The sequence below is a fragment of the Dreissena polymorpha genome, chromosome 12, assembly GCF_020536995.1.
Source record: "Dreissena polymorpha isolate Duluth1 chromosome 12, UMN_Dpol_1.0, whole genome shotgun sequence".
Lineage (NCBI taxonomy): Eukaryota > Metazoa > Mollusca > Bivalvia > Myida > Dreissenidae > Dreissena > Dreissena polymorpha.
Genome location: NC_068366.1, coordinates 49,134,085 through 49,148,501, shown reverse-complemented (window position 1 = coordinate 49,148,501; position 14,417 = coordinate 49,134,085). Strand labels below are relative to the sequence as shown.

Here is a 14,417-nt window from a genome sequence, read left to right as displayed (position 1 = left end):
GTTTAGTATATTAGTTTAAGCGCAAAACTTGCTGTACTCATTCGGTTCGACCTTCGAGCTTTTATTCACCCAGTTCGCCCGTCTCTTTGTCTAAAAATATGTAACCTCAACAAGTGCAGTTAACTTAATATACGCATTTGCTTTGTAATGGTTTTGCGTGTGTGCGTTCGTTAATCGGTTTCGTCCCTACTTGCATCGTGAATGAGGAAAACATTAGGTTACTATTACTAAATAGAAAACAAAAGGTCCCTGAATGATTTGCCTTAATTGCTCGGTCACTTAAAACCACATTGTGATATTATAATGAGCTTTGCCGAAAGATAATTTTTCAAGATATTTCAAAGATAAAGTTTTCATTTTGTGCATAAAGGAAAACAAGTTATCAATAGGACGAACGGTACTTTGCCTACATAATTGATAGTTGAATGCACTTGATCGAAGACCACGTTATGATCTAAAATACAAAATATATACACCACATGGCCCTGCGGTTGAAAACCAGATTTTTAAGACATTTCTCTATTAGAGTGTCAATATATACCACTGGAACCCCCAAGCAAAATTGTATCATACAGGCATAATTTGAACAAACGTTTCACATTACGTATGGAAGGACAGTAGGAACGAAGGACGGACATGAGCTCGTGTATATTTGAAGCATAATATATGAAGCATAATATATATTCCAAAAGCACGAACAATTCATAATATATGGTTTTGAAAATTGGTATTCGTATTCAACGCATTGCCCGGTTAATGCGCAAACAAGCAAACATATGCTTTATGTTCAAACACAGATAAACTATAACATCTTAAAATGCATATTGCTGAGGAAAATAAACCTCGTAATAAGTAATTAACCGTCATGTAATGGGAATTGGTTAACACTAAGGATATAAACATTTTAGTTATAGGGGTTTTAACCTGTATAGATCGAAAGTTACCATGTTTGTATTAATGCATGTATATACATTTTCTGAACGAAGTACGTAATTGTATATGAATGATGCAGTTTTGTTAGCAAAAATACAAGTTGAACATATGCCTTCGTGAAACAATTTGTGAGACATAATGTGTTGTATATCAATTTTATAAATTGTACTTATGAAAATGTGCATCCATGTTTGCAGTTGCCAAGACGTCTTTCTGAACAATGTTTCACTAGATGAAAACATCGCCCGCAACACAGCCTTAAAGGAGAATGTGTTCATGATGGTCGTTTGTATTGAGTTGCGGATTCCACTGTTCCTTGTTGGCAAGCCAGGGAGTTCAAAGTCCCTTGCAAAGACAATAGTTGCAGATGCTATGCAGGGAAATAGCGCGAGATATCCATTGTTCAAACATTTAAAACAGGTTTGTTATGGCAATTGGTTAATACTAAGGATATTAACATTTAAGTTTTATGGGTTTTAACCTGTATGGATCGGTGATATGAATTTGTATCAAACATTGTTTATTAGCACCGCCACACTAGCAGTTTTTCATTACCTTATTGTAGGTCCAGATGGTATCGTATCAATGTAGTCCGTTATCGACACCAGATGGTATTGTCGGAACCTTCAAACAATGCTCAGAATTTCAGAAAGATAAAGATCTAGATAAATTTGTGTCAGTTGTTGTTCTTGATGAAGTCGGGTTGGCAGAAGACAGTCCACGAATGCCGTTAAAGGTAGGTCTTTAGTTTTAGTGGTGATGATTAAATCCACGCTGTTGTATGTTCTGTAATCAGAAATGAATTTGTAAATGACGAGTTTAAATATATTAGGTCAACTTAAGCATATTCATAACCCCACAAAGTATATTTCCAATTCGAACTTTGACACTCCAATGATCGAGCATACAACTCGTCCATTCATATGTGTTATGAAGGGCGTTCATTGATAATGACAATACTGATACATGTTTCAAATATCAATGAAAGCGTAACACGTATCCGGGTCAAAAAGTGAATTTTCATTATAGACAGAAACGCAATATGCCTTTGTCGGAAGTTTCGGGTATTTTTGTTTTAAGGAGTAATAAATAGCATATGAATAGCGTGTCAACATTTAATAACACATTTGATAAGTCACACATTTGCATATGATGTTAGTAATCTTTGTTTTCACATGTCAATTTTCGTATTTATTGGAAAAACAGAATAACACCTTGAAGTGTATAAATCACGAAGCGTGTGCAATAGTATTCAACTTTCCTGAAATGTTTAATTTGTATGCCCTTACTCTTTCAAAGAAGCGGGTGAATTTTGCTTTTCACATGTATATATGTCTTTCGGATGGATTAATGGACAAGTGCGTAAAACATTAGTTGTCGCACGATATCTTAAGAGAAGCAGCTTGTTTTCATCCGCACCTGTCAATGACAAAAGTTTGAATATAAGAGGCTCGAATATAATCCCTAAGGGCATCCCACAGGTGTTGCGTTGTTATGCGACAATGCACATGATGTCCATATGATAATTAGAACCAATCAACCCTAAAGGAAACATCGATCGAACCAATGGCTATAGCGTCATTACAAAAATAAAATGTTGTACCGTGTCAAATATCTTTGGAAACTCAAATATGATCATTCTGACGATTTGGAACTTGTTGGATAGATGTTAAAGGCATTTGTCGAGAAGTGTGTTATTGACCAGTCATTATTTCAACTAATTACCAGCTGAATGACCATAACTGAAAACCTGACTATATGCATGTTTTACACACATCACTTTAAAAATTACCTTTTGTTAAATTATGATATTTCACTAGCGTAAGAGTCTTGTATGGTCTAGTTTTTAGCGTGTCGAAATGTTATGTTCTAATGAATTATTTTTTTGAGTTGAAGCGAAATTTAAACATTAACATTTTATGTCACATATAACAATTAATATTAAGTATAAGTTTGATTATAATCGTATGCCGTTTTTACTTCTACCAGAATTTAATGTCAAATGTCTTTGAACTAGGTAAACTTGTTTGTTTTTCTCGATCATGGCTTTGCAAATTTCACTTTCGTTTTTAAACGTTATTAGAATGAACCCATTGGTAAAATGAACCCATTGGTAAGTTGGTATTTGAAGTTTTAAATATGTAAAACATTATATATTTTTAGCAAATAGAGTATGTTTACTACGGCTGTAACAGATGAACCGCGTGACCGACTGTACGATGAATATTGCAATTACTTGTGTCTGAAGGATATTTTTCCTAGTATAAGTTGTTTTTCTGATAAAAGGCGGATTGGTCTTCATAGTTTGCAAATTGTTTATGCTCTCGCTCCTATGGAGTACACGTTTTAAGTTCCGTTGTGTATATAGTTTTTGAAAAACACATGTCATATCAAGAAGACATTAATAGTTGTCTAACAGTCATTCGCAAACTCAATTTGTGAAGAAATATTCGGCTCCCGATCTGTAGTCATTGTTCTGTCTTCAAGAGTAAGCGACACCTTTTACAAAGAATAATGCCTTGTAACATGTTTGTCTCGTGATTTCCTAATCATTAGGCGAAAGGTCGCAACGCCTTTTCATTTTAAACTGTATATTCGACATTTGTAAACTTTGTAATACTTAATGATTATTTAAATAGACATTACATCCACTTTTGGAAGATGGATGCCAGGGAGATGAAACTCCAGAACCATACAAAAAGGTACTTGTTTGTCGAAACGAAATGTTCTTATTGATTTTTGTTTGTTCAGCACGCGTTTCATGTTTCACGTTTGAAATTCTTTGGGTCGATTTCCATAAACGTCTCTGGTGATTTGAAGGTGGCCTTTATCGGTATCTCTAACTGGGCTTTGGATCCTGCCAAGATGAACAGAGGCATTCTGGTGCAGCGGGAAGTCCCAGATCTTGACGAGTTAATTACTAGCGCAAGGTAATTAATTAGCTTTACACGAGTACCTGTCATGACTTAATAATTGAGCACACAAATGATGCAATATATGTTACAAAGATAAAGAAGAGTTGAGAAGGATAAATACACGATGAAGAGATGCTGGTTTATGCTCTACGCTCCTATTGTATTAATATGATTATTTGTTAATAGGGGGATATGCCGCACACAAGAAGACGTGGAGTCATTTATAGAACCACTAATTGAACCATTGTCCAGTGCATACCTGGAGGTGTTCCAAAGAGCATCTGTAAAGATGAGAGAGTTTTATGGACTTAGAGATTTTTACAGGTGCTCGATCGTTTCTTTATTTCAAAATTAAAACAATCATGATGTTATGTCCTATTAATTCCACACTACACTTTTTACAACGTGTAATAGTTTGACGTTTGATATTTAAAGCTTTCAGGATTTATATATAAAACGTAATGTGTAATTAATTGTATACATATGTTAAGTATATAACATCGTTTTGCAATGCAACAGTTTAATGAAAATGGTATATGGCTTTGTGGCGACGAAAAAGCGTAAACCAAAGTGGCAGGAAATGCTACATGCGATCAAGAGGAACTTCGGCGGGATGGATCTTGTAGATCCAGAAGAATGCTTCAAAAAGTACCTTTGCAAAGTCATGGATTGCTTGCAAAATGTACGTTATCTTCAACATTAAAATGATATGCTGTGAAATTTATTGTGAACACTATGATTTATTTAATACGTTATCTACTATAATTGCTAGTACAGGTATGTAGTGTTACATTATTTTGTAGTGCGATGACTTATATCCTGACTGTAGTGCAAAGGGACTGATTGAAGCATGCCTCTTTGATACATTGCACACGAAAGGGTATACAATATATTACTAAGTGTACTTATGTAGAAAACTTCCGCGCCGATGAAATATATATCAGTATATAATAAGCATGTATCATAGACACTTAATTTGAATGAACCAAATATATATGTTCAATTATGCAATAATGTTTTCTTACGTTAACAGTGGTTTTGAATAATGCTGTCGTCTGTGTCATTTTGTAATCGCTGACAATAATGCTTATATTGAATGAGCCATACTTTGTTATGTGCACTTTTAAGGGAAAGCCGATATCTGTTGTTACTCACAGACAACTATGGAGCATTGGCGATTATCCAGCAGCAGATTTTTACCAAACGAAACAAAATTCGACCTATTACTATATTTGGAAGCAGTTTCCGCAGTGACCAGGAATACACTCAGGTGATTATGTTTATTGCCGAAGTTTTATGAATTGGTAGCATGCAACCGATAGGTTTTAAAACCTGTTTTTAAACATGCAATCGAAAATTATTATAATTATCATTGACGTTGCGATATTGGTGGATTAGGCTTAAATCAAAACATAACTAAATGCATGAAAAACAAATAACTAATGTGTAATAGTTGGAATTGTGTACATGTAATATGTCGCCGTTCATTATGTTATATTATATGTGTTGCATGTTTGATACAATTAATATATATATTGATTAAATATATTTTTCGACGTAGTATTTGAAAACGTTTGCAAATGTTTTTGAAAAAGCATATCATTATATGCTTATGGTTTTTCGTCGAAACGGACAAGGCTTCTCAATATGACTGTGGGAGATTTGTCATGATGGTTTGATATGATTATAGTGAAATATGATTACAATTCATACGTTTATATATCACTTCCAATATGGGATAAATTCATTTATAATACAATACTAAACACTTCGTAACAATAAAAGCGATGCATTCATTATTACGCAGCTTTATGCAAACAATAAAATTCCAGTACATGATTAATCTCATAATACAAATAATAATTGAACAAATCGGATGCTTGATATTAAAATTAATTTGGAATGATCTTATTGAAGCTTTGCAAATCTTCCTTAATGTTTTAAAAACAAAACTTGGTTTAAAAAAAGGTTATATTGCATATGTGCAGGTGTGTCGGAACATCAACAAGATCAAGGTTTGCATGGAGACGGGTAACACAGTTGTATTACTGAACTTGGAGAATCTGTACGAAAGTTTGTACGACGCATTGAATCAGTACTATGTGTACTTTGGAGGGGAGAGATACGTGGATCTTGGCCTGGGGACACACAGAGTGAAATGTCCAGTTCATAAGAACTTCAGGTAGGAGAAGTCTTAAATAATAATAATTAAAATGTGATTATTGTACATATAACTTTTTTCTTAAAAAAATATATCGGGGCACATAATTGTTTATTAATTTATAGGTTAATTGTCGTTGCTGAGAAGCAGACAGTCTATGCGAAGTTTCCAATACCTCTGATCAACCGATTGGAAAAGCATTTTTTATCAGTAAACACAATTTTAGACGAGAGACAGATAAATCTTGCAAATAAACTGCAAATATGGGCTACAGAGCTAGCCTCGGAAATTCCCTCAGGATTCCAAAGGTATCGTAACATTAATTTTTGGCAGTGTAGATGGTTGATTCTCATATCTTCTTCTTCTTCTCGGTCGCCTTGAAATGAATGTCAGTGTTGAATGGCAACATTTGTTCTTTAGTCCGCTATTTAACCTGGGCTGTCGAATCTGAAGTTTTTTTATTTGGAAATGTTTTATCCCCCACCAGAGGAGGAGGGATTTAGATTTTGCGGTGTGCGTCCATCCACCCGTCAGTCAGTCCTTCCGTCCGTCTGTCACACGATTTTCATGGTTATATCTCAGATACTATAAACGACATCAACATGAAACGTCATAGTTTTATTGCTATCAATGAGGACAAGTTCCATGCACAAGAACCATAAACCTACATTTCTTAAATAAGAGTTATTGCACTTTGTAGTTTTTGTATTTTGCAATTTTTCAGATATGATACAAGATTTAAGCATGAAACTTCATGGGTGTATAGATATAAATGTGGAAAAGTGAAATGCACAAGAACCACAACACTACACGACTTAAATAAGAGTGATTGCCCTTTGTAGTTTGTGTATGATGTAACTTTCAGAGCTATATCGCATATATGATACCAGATTTAAACATGAAACTTCATGGTTGTATTTATTTCCATGAAGAGAATTGCCAAGCATAAGAACCACAAACCTCCAATTTCTTAATTATGACTTATTGCGCTTTGTTTAGTTGTTTAAGATGTTTAAGATGTAACTTCTCCGGTCATTATCTTAAATACGACACAAGACCTCAACATGAAACTTCATGGGTGTATAGATGTCATTAGGAGAAGTGTCACGCATAAGAAGCCTAACCATACCCTTAACTTATCGCAGAGCTATATTTAAGATGCTAAACAACTGTCAACTTATATGATATAATATATACCGACATTAATTTACTTTTTAGTTATTGCCCTGTTCACGCAGCTGCACCCATTAATTAACAAAATTTGGCGGGGGATATCAATTCAACAAATTTGCTAGTTTTTTTACACTGGCCTTGTGTAAAATTTTATATTTTTTTTTATTTTATGCATGTGTTTTATCGTCTATATACAGGCAGATTCGCAAATCCACACCGAACGTAGGGGACGTTTTTATCGGATATCAGACAGATACATGTTCTGCGATAATCATGCACGTATTTGGAAAAACATCAGCAAAACAAGACGCAACTATGTCTGATCAAGAGGTATATGTAAATTGTTTAAGGGTTACAATAATCGGTACATAAATACAACATGTTAATAAAATTATTGTATATTTCAACAGTTACCACGCACAACTGGATATAACACGTTGTGCAGAAGTGCACATCCTTGCAACATTGTTTGTATACAGTATTGTATATTTGGTAGATTGGATGGGAATATTTGTCTTTCGGTGACCACTATCAGCTTGATAATTTTATATTGTGACTATGTATACGATTACGCGATAGATAAGTTTGATATATAAGTATTTACTTTAAGTTTTTGATAGTATTTTCAAGGACGTCGGCAGTTATGCACTTCATACAACATACGTGTAGTTGTATTATTTCAGTACACCAGTATAGTGATTATAATATATTCATAAGGCATTTACTTTAACAATATACATATATAATTGTATTGTCGATTGACTCACATAGTCAAGATTTGGAAAATATTATCCATATTTAACTCTAAATGGACTGGCATATCTACGAATAACTGGGATTTTACAAACAATGCGCTTTGCATGTATACCTAAGGAAGCAATATATTGTACGATAGCACATTAAAAAAAGTATTCTTACTAGAAGTAGAATGAATGATGTAGACAATTTGAGACTCCAATTACTTTAACTCTAAAAATTAACATTAAAAAGGTTAGTGACGATTTAATGTATCTGCAAGACACGCTTGAAACCAATAATTAGAGGAAAAGATTCAGACGTCAATAAAGACTTGTTTTAACTTACATCAATACTAATAAGTGGTTCGTTCAACTTAAAATTTTAATTTCACGTTAGATTTGAAAAACTGTTAACATCAGACTAGTGTTTTTAAGAGTCTTATAAGAATTCTAGACCGAGTAGCTCTTCAGTTGATGTCAGGTCGCCGGAAGTGTATTCTTCGATATGGCTCATCTTTCGATAACCCTAAGACTTCCGATGCAATAGATTTAGAATAAAAACATTTAAAGCTGATTGAGAAAATAAATTGTACTGTTTCAAATCCATAAAAAATATATATTATAAATAGGAAGTGCATGAAGTAACAGTGTTGGTAAATTTTAACGGTTTCGAACGCCCTGGTTTAATCATTGTAAAGCATTGTCAATTTTATAGACGGCTCAAGACTGTCTTCAGCTAATTTGAACTATTCGCGGAATTTACACATCAGTTTCATTTACTGAGTATCATTGCTTACCAACGAGACATTCTAAATTATAAAGTCTTAAAAATGTCAAATTCAAAGAATCCGTTCTGCACGCAGAATCCCCACATTCAATCCCCATACGCGCTCATAATTTTTCAAAAGTATTAACATATTTGCAATGTATTTCCAATATTATCTCCCAGTTTGTTTTTCATTTGTAAAATGTTCATCGTTGCTGAGTTGTAATATGTATGAAGCTTAAATCTAATATAAACAGATCATTATGTAATGTGTTTGTTATACCAAGCGCGTGGAGAGGTCCGTTGATGCAAAAAATCGATAGGCACTTACTAAAACGTATATTAACCAAATATATTTTGACTAATGCCTGATTCTTATATTCAATCTTAACGTTCACTTTGTTAGTTTCTTACTAAACAATTGGCGTGTTCCGTATATTAAAATGAATTAAATGCATGTTTACGGAAAAGTAAATCGTGCATCATCGAATGGTAATACTTATTCGGCCACTATAGACACCTTTCTCTTATAAATGAAAATTTTACTTTACCCATCAACTTATATATATTTTACATCTTAAATTATTGGAAAATGAATCAATACACCTTTCATAAAATAATCGACCATATTTATCTGTACATTTCCACACATTTCATTTAGATACTGGAAGAGGCAAAACGAGTATTACTTTGGAGTGCCACACCCGAAGCTCTTTATAGAGAAAACAAGCTAGAAACAACAGAGCGAGAAAACGTCTGTAAATGTTATAACAAAGAACAGGCGCACGCTAGTGTCATAGAATACCTCAACTACATGCTAGCAAATATGAAGTGCCCTCAATTATTTGCACAGGTAATATAAGCACTAGTTTCATAGGATTATTTGTGTGCGATTTATGAATGTTGTTGTCGTATATGTCTTACCCATGTTTTGGTCTAATTCAATAACAATGGAATTTTGGATACATTTCCCGCCTCTACACCTTAATTGAAACATCATGATATTTGAGTTTCTGATTTAAGAAAATACCCTCAAAACACTGGTGACATCCCTTTTGGGGTGAATTATTATAGCGCAAACGATTACACTGTTCAGTGTATGAAAATCTTCCCTGTTCAGTGCATAGGGTCATCCGAAACAGACAAAAACAGTATGGTATTGTAAGTACCAGCCTACGTGTCAGGATTGGAGTTGTTCTTACTATATCTTTGTCGTCATGAACATCATTACTCCTGTCGTTTTGTTGGTCCCTATGCCACCATTTGCGATATATAACGAAAAGCCACTTCGTCGCATTACATTTTAATACCAACAAATTTAAAGTAGTAATAATCCAAATTTAATAACAATGCAATGATGTCTGCATTTTCTTTTAACATGCCATCTCGGGCATATTAGATTAAGTACGTCTTTTGAATGCACTCGTTAAATCATTGCCGACCGGAACAAGACCATTTATTTTGACTGGTTGTGTTGTGTAATGCTTTTCAGATCACATGCCATTCAAAGTTATTGGCGGTGAATCATCACGAAAAAGCAATCACAAAGGAAGTTGAGTCACTGCAACGGGTGGAAATTCTTTCCTTGTCAGCTTTTGATACAGAACAACAATTCAGTAACCGCGTCAAGTAAGTAGCTCATATATAGAGAATATTTAAGAAGCGGTATTTAGTTATGATATCCATAAATATTTACAAACACGTGCACATCGACTTGAAATCAGACAGATAATACTCATGATGAAAGTTGTGTACACACTATGTTTCAAAGAGTTATTTTGTGTTCTTTGTTTTAGTCAGCACTTTGTTTCCACTGAGAACCTACACAGTCTTCTTGTAATCCAGTGTGATTCAGGCGATAAAAACACTAATTTGATAGCCTGTGCGAGGTACTGTGTGATGGATGAGTTAGAAAAGATCAGGTTTAAACTGAAGATGCCGAAACACATCGTGTTTATTGTGCAGCTTCCAAGACAGGCTGGAGGCTGCTTCAGTGGGTTCCAGGTTTGACAATTTTACTGATTTCAATCGTGTTACATAACATATAAATCCGTCATCAACATTTCACTTCCAACGGAATCTCCTTCTGAACCGATTGACAGATTTTCCCGAAACTTCAAATGAGCCATGTGTAATCATTTCCAGTTAGCTGTGTATTAAATCATACTTAATTCATACTTCATTAGCGAATATATATATTTGCTTTTGAAACCGTCACCACAAGGCCATTTAATACATGACAATGCTCATGAAAAAAGTGTGTCAAATTAAAAACTGACAATGTCATTGAGATCACATTTAAATATAGACCTAATTTGGCAAATATGTTAAATCGGCTTTTTATTCACACGGCTCAGGTGTGTAATATGGGGAATGGTACATCATATATTGATCATCTGTCAGTTTTGAAAATAATTCCCATTGGGTCAAAATCATCACAACAAGGGAGGTCACATAGTTTATATATAATTCATTATAAAACGGCAAATATATTAAATCGGCTTTTTATTCAAACGGCTCAGGTGTGTAATATGTGGAATGGTACATCATACATTGATTATCTGTCAGTTTTGAAAATAATTCCCATTGGATCAAAATCATTACACCAAGGGAGGTCACATAGTTTATATATACTTCATTGTAAAACGGCAAATATGTTAAATCGACTTTTTATTCAAACGGCTCAGGTGTGTAATATGTGGAATGGTACATCATATATTGATTATCTGTCAGCTTTGAAAATAATTACCATTGGATCAAAATCATCACAACAAGAGAGGTCACATAGTTTATATATACTTCATTGTAAAACGACTTGAAAAACCATCTCATTGGAAATATACAGACTCAGAATAATACATATGCATGTGACATAAATTGTAGCCTTAAAGTGTTTTTAAACCGGACAACTCAGGTTAACACTGATCACACAGTGGTTCCATGATTTATATAAACTTATATTTTTATATTTAGAAATACTTCTGGAAGTCTATATCTCTGATACAACAAAGCCACGAGCTCGGCCAAACATATGCAAAAATATTCTTGTGTTCAGGTGTTTCTAATATTGTTGTGCTGAACTTTTGTTGTCATGACAACCAATGAAAATAAATAGTTCACACTTGCAAGCTTTAGCATTGGACATGAATAATTATGGATGGACCGCTACCGAGATTGTGCAAACTGTTATGTAGCCCTGTGGGGGATATTATCATTGCTAATCAGTAACATTAGTTGTAAGCTGCAAAACATAGTCTAACATTGTCTAACATGATATAACATGTATGCCAGTATAGTGCTATACAATTAGGTGAGCGTTTGATGACTATATTAGCAATAGTACTGCTATGTTTCGTCAGATATTGAATGAAGTTGAAACCTAACTGGTATTTTTTTAATAAATCCACACCATTAAGGTTCAGACCAGCAATGTCATATGATGATGTTTCATAGGGGAAACGCACAGATGATTTTACCTCTTTGCGCAAGAGTGAGTGGTGTCAAAACATTGTGCTTTGATCATATGTATTTTTATAATAGTGTGGAGTATGGCAATCGGTTCATATAGACGATTTGTATGAAGAAGATAAAGGGCTGCCTCGGATCGAAGATATGTACGACAAAGGTCTTGGCGAATTATTCAAGGGATTTCTGCAACATCAGACAATAGGGTATGACACTTGAGAAGCATGTCGTTATATAATTTCTTTGCTAATAATTTGTTTTAAGAAAATACAATACAGTGTAGATAGTAGCACACTGGCTGAGACAGATTAAGAAGAAACATACTGTTCGGATTGTTTTACAATTCGGCCATGATTTGTATATTGTGTGCTCATCTTCTAGATTGCACATAGTATATAAGTAGGATGAAAACAGCAATTGATTGCAAAACGATTAAAATCGCGTTGATATCTGGTTTGCTTGGTAAAAAAGTAACACACGTCTGGTAATGTTAGTTAAATTTAAGTTAATGCAAAATTTAATGGTGTTTGCACTAGTATGAGGTAAATGATCGTCTGATTTCGGCTACATTTATAAGTATAAATAATGTATTAGCAATGATCCATTACAAATTCACGTATCAAATGAATATACCTTTTTTATAAGCACGTCTGTATAATGATAAAAAGTCGTTATATTTATTTTAATTCAATATACTTGCCGCTTTGATTACCATGTTTAATTACGCACAGATCTTGGGAGGACCCAGAAAAATTGGAGGCTGAACACGATGACTTAGGAATCGATACGGCAAAAACAGTTGATAAAACAAACCTTAAGGGGATTATTATGCTATGTGTGCAACCGGCATTGTCCATGGTAAAGGATAAGGATAAATTTCCAAACCGAGAAACAAGAAGAGTGGATATTGTGTTGAGCTCTTTACGTGACAATAAAGATGAGACAGGTAGATCGTTTATTTGTACGTTTTCATGCAATGCCGTGTTTGATTATTGATATTTTTTTTTAATCTATCCAAATCATTAAAACTGCATACAATTTGTAACTGTTCTGGATAATATAAAGAATCCAAAAATGTATGTTTAATTATCTCAGGAAGCGATGCGTTTGTAATCGGTGTCATCAGTTTGCTTGGAAAATTACTTATTGAGAAGGAAAAGGGAAGCGGGTATCTTGCAAAACAATGGATGACCAAAGAGGCGGCTGCCACAGAAAACATCAACAAGAACGGAACTTTTCGGTTGTTGTCGGATTACTATTTAGATATCATTATGAAAGTGAAAATCCATTGTACAATTATAGTTGCATGTAAAAAATGTCTAACTTTCAGTGACATATTCATTTGTATAATATTTACAGTAAAACATATTTTATTACGAAAATATGGCATTGTATACTTTTCAGGAGATCGTGTTATAATACAATTGTTGCTAAGGTGAAGCAATTATTAGCTGGCGTATGTGCGTTCTTGGATACCAATGGCAACCTCGACCTTATGGTTTGCGATGTTCAGTGGAAACGCACCTTTTTCCATCAATGTCTTACCACAGAGGGTATTTTTGAGTTGAAGGTATTTGCTATAAATATCAGTAAATAACTTAAATATGTTGGTATACATTTTCATTTATATAAGAAATGGTTAGTCGTTACGAAATATCAAATACGCTAAATAGATTGAAACTGTTGGTATATTAAATGTTTTTACAATAACACGTTTTTAATTGAAACAGGAAATAAAACATGAAAGTTAGAAAACATAACCGAGTAAATACTACACTTTCATATACATATTCGCATGTCATTATGGAAGAGGTAATGTGACCTTTTTTTCTTTGTTTGTAGTATTCGGCCTTGCAATCACCAAAACATAAGTGCGAGTTCAAAGAAATGATTGTGTCAAGTACAGGATTCCAAGAACACCCATTTCAACCCCGTTTTCCATTTTCGTGGGTTATAATTGAGACTCTTGACGAGCTGTGTAGGAACCTTGTCTCCGACGCGGATGGTAATGTCTATAAAGATTGTGTTTTAGATTAACCTGTTTATTATATATCAATCGCAATTAGGCATTTTTCAGGTAAACATCAATTGCAAGTAAGTATTAATATACTCTTTAAAAGTATTGTGTATGCATAACAATCTATAACTTTTCTTAACATTATTTTAACTATTGCCATTTTACAGAAATCCCTTTTAAGTATTTATATCCTATATTTTGATTAAAAAAAATCCAGTAAGGCTCCGGTACTTCTGTACATATGTTGTAG

General features: G+C 33.8%; 1 protein-coding gene across 1 annotated transcript in view; it reads left to right on the top strand.

Moving 5' to 3' along the window:
• The window catches only part of LOC127852580 (E3 ubiquitin-protein ligase rnf213-alpha-like), an 85,680-nt gene that overhangs the window by 15,489 nt on the left and 55,774 nt on the right, over positions 1–14,417 (top strand). The window contains exons 10-26 of the mRNA XM_052386531.1: positions 1,131–1,353; positions 1,499–1,669; positions 3,573–3,635; positions 3,754–3,863; positions 4,035–4,172; positions 4,368–4,530; positions 5,837–6,030; positions 6,135–6,317; positions 7,380–7,512; positions 9,347–9,538; positions 10,178–10,314; positions 10,482–10,689; positions 12,226–12,356; positions 12,882–13,096; positions 13,246–13,390; positions 13,555–13,720; positions 13,993–14,155. Of these exons, the coding sequence (XP_052242491.1) occupies positions 1,131–1,353; positions 1,499–1,669; positions 3,573–3,635; positions 3,754–3,863; positions 4,035–4,172; positions 4,368–4,530; positions 5,837–6,030; positions 6,135–6,317; positions 7,380–7,512; positions 9,347–9,538; positions 10,178–10,314; positions 10,482–10,689; positions 12,226–12,356; positions 12,882–13,096; positions 13,246–13,390; positions 13,555–13,720; positions 13,993–14,155 (2,735 nt within the window). The remainder of the gene's footprint in view (positions 1–1,130; positions 1,354–1,498; positions 1,670–3,572; positions 3,636–3,753; positions 3,864–4,034; positions 4,173–4,367; positions 4,531–5,836; positions 6,031–6,134; positions 6,318–7,379; positions 7,513–9,346; positions 9,539–10,177; positions 10,315–10,481; positions 10,690–12,225; positions 12,357–12,881; positions 13,097–13,245; positions 13,391–13,554; positions 13,721–13,992; positions 14,156–14,417) is intronic.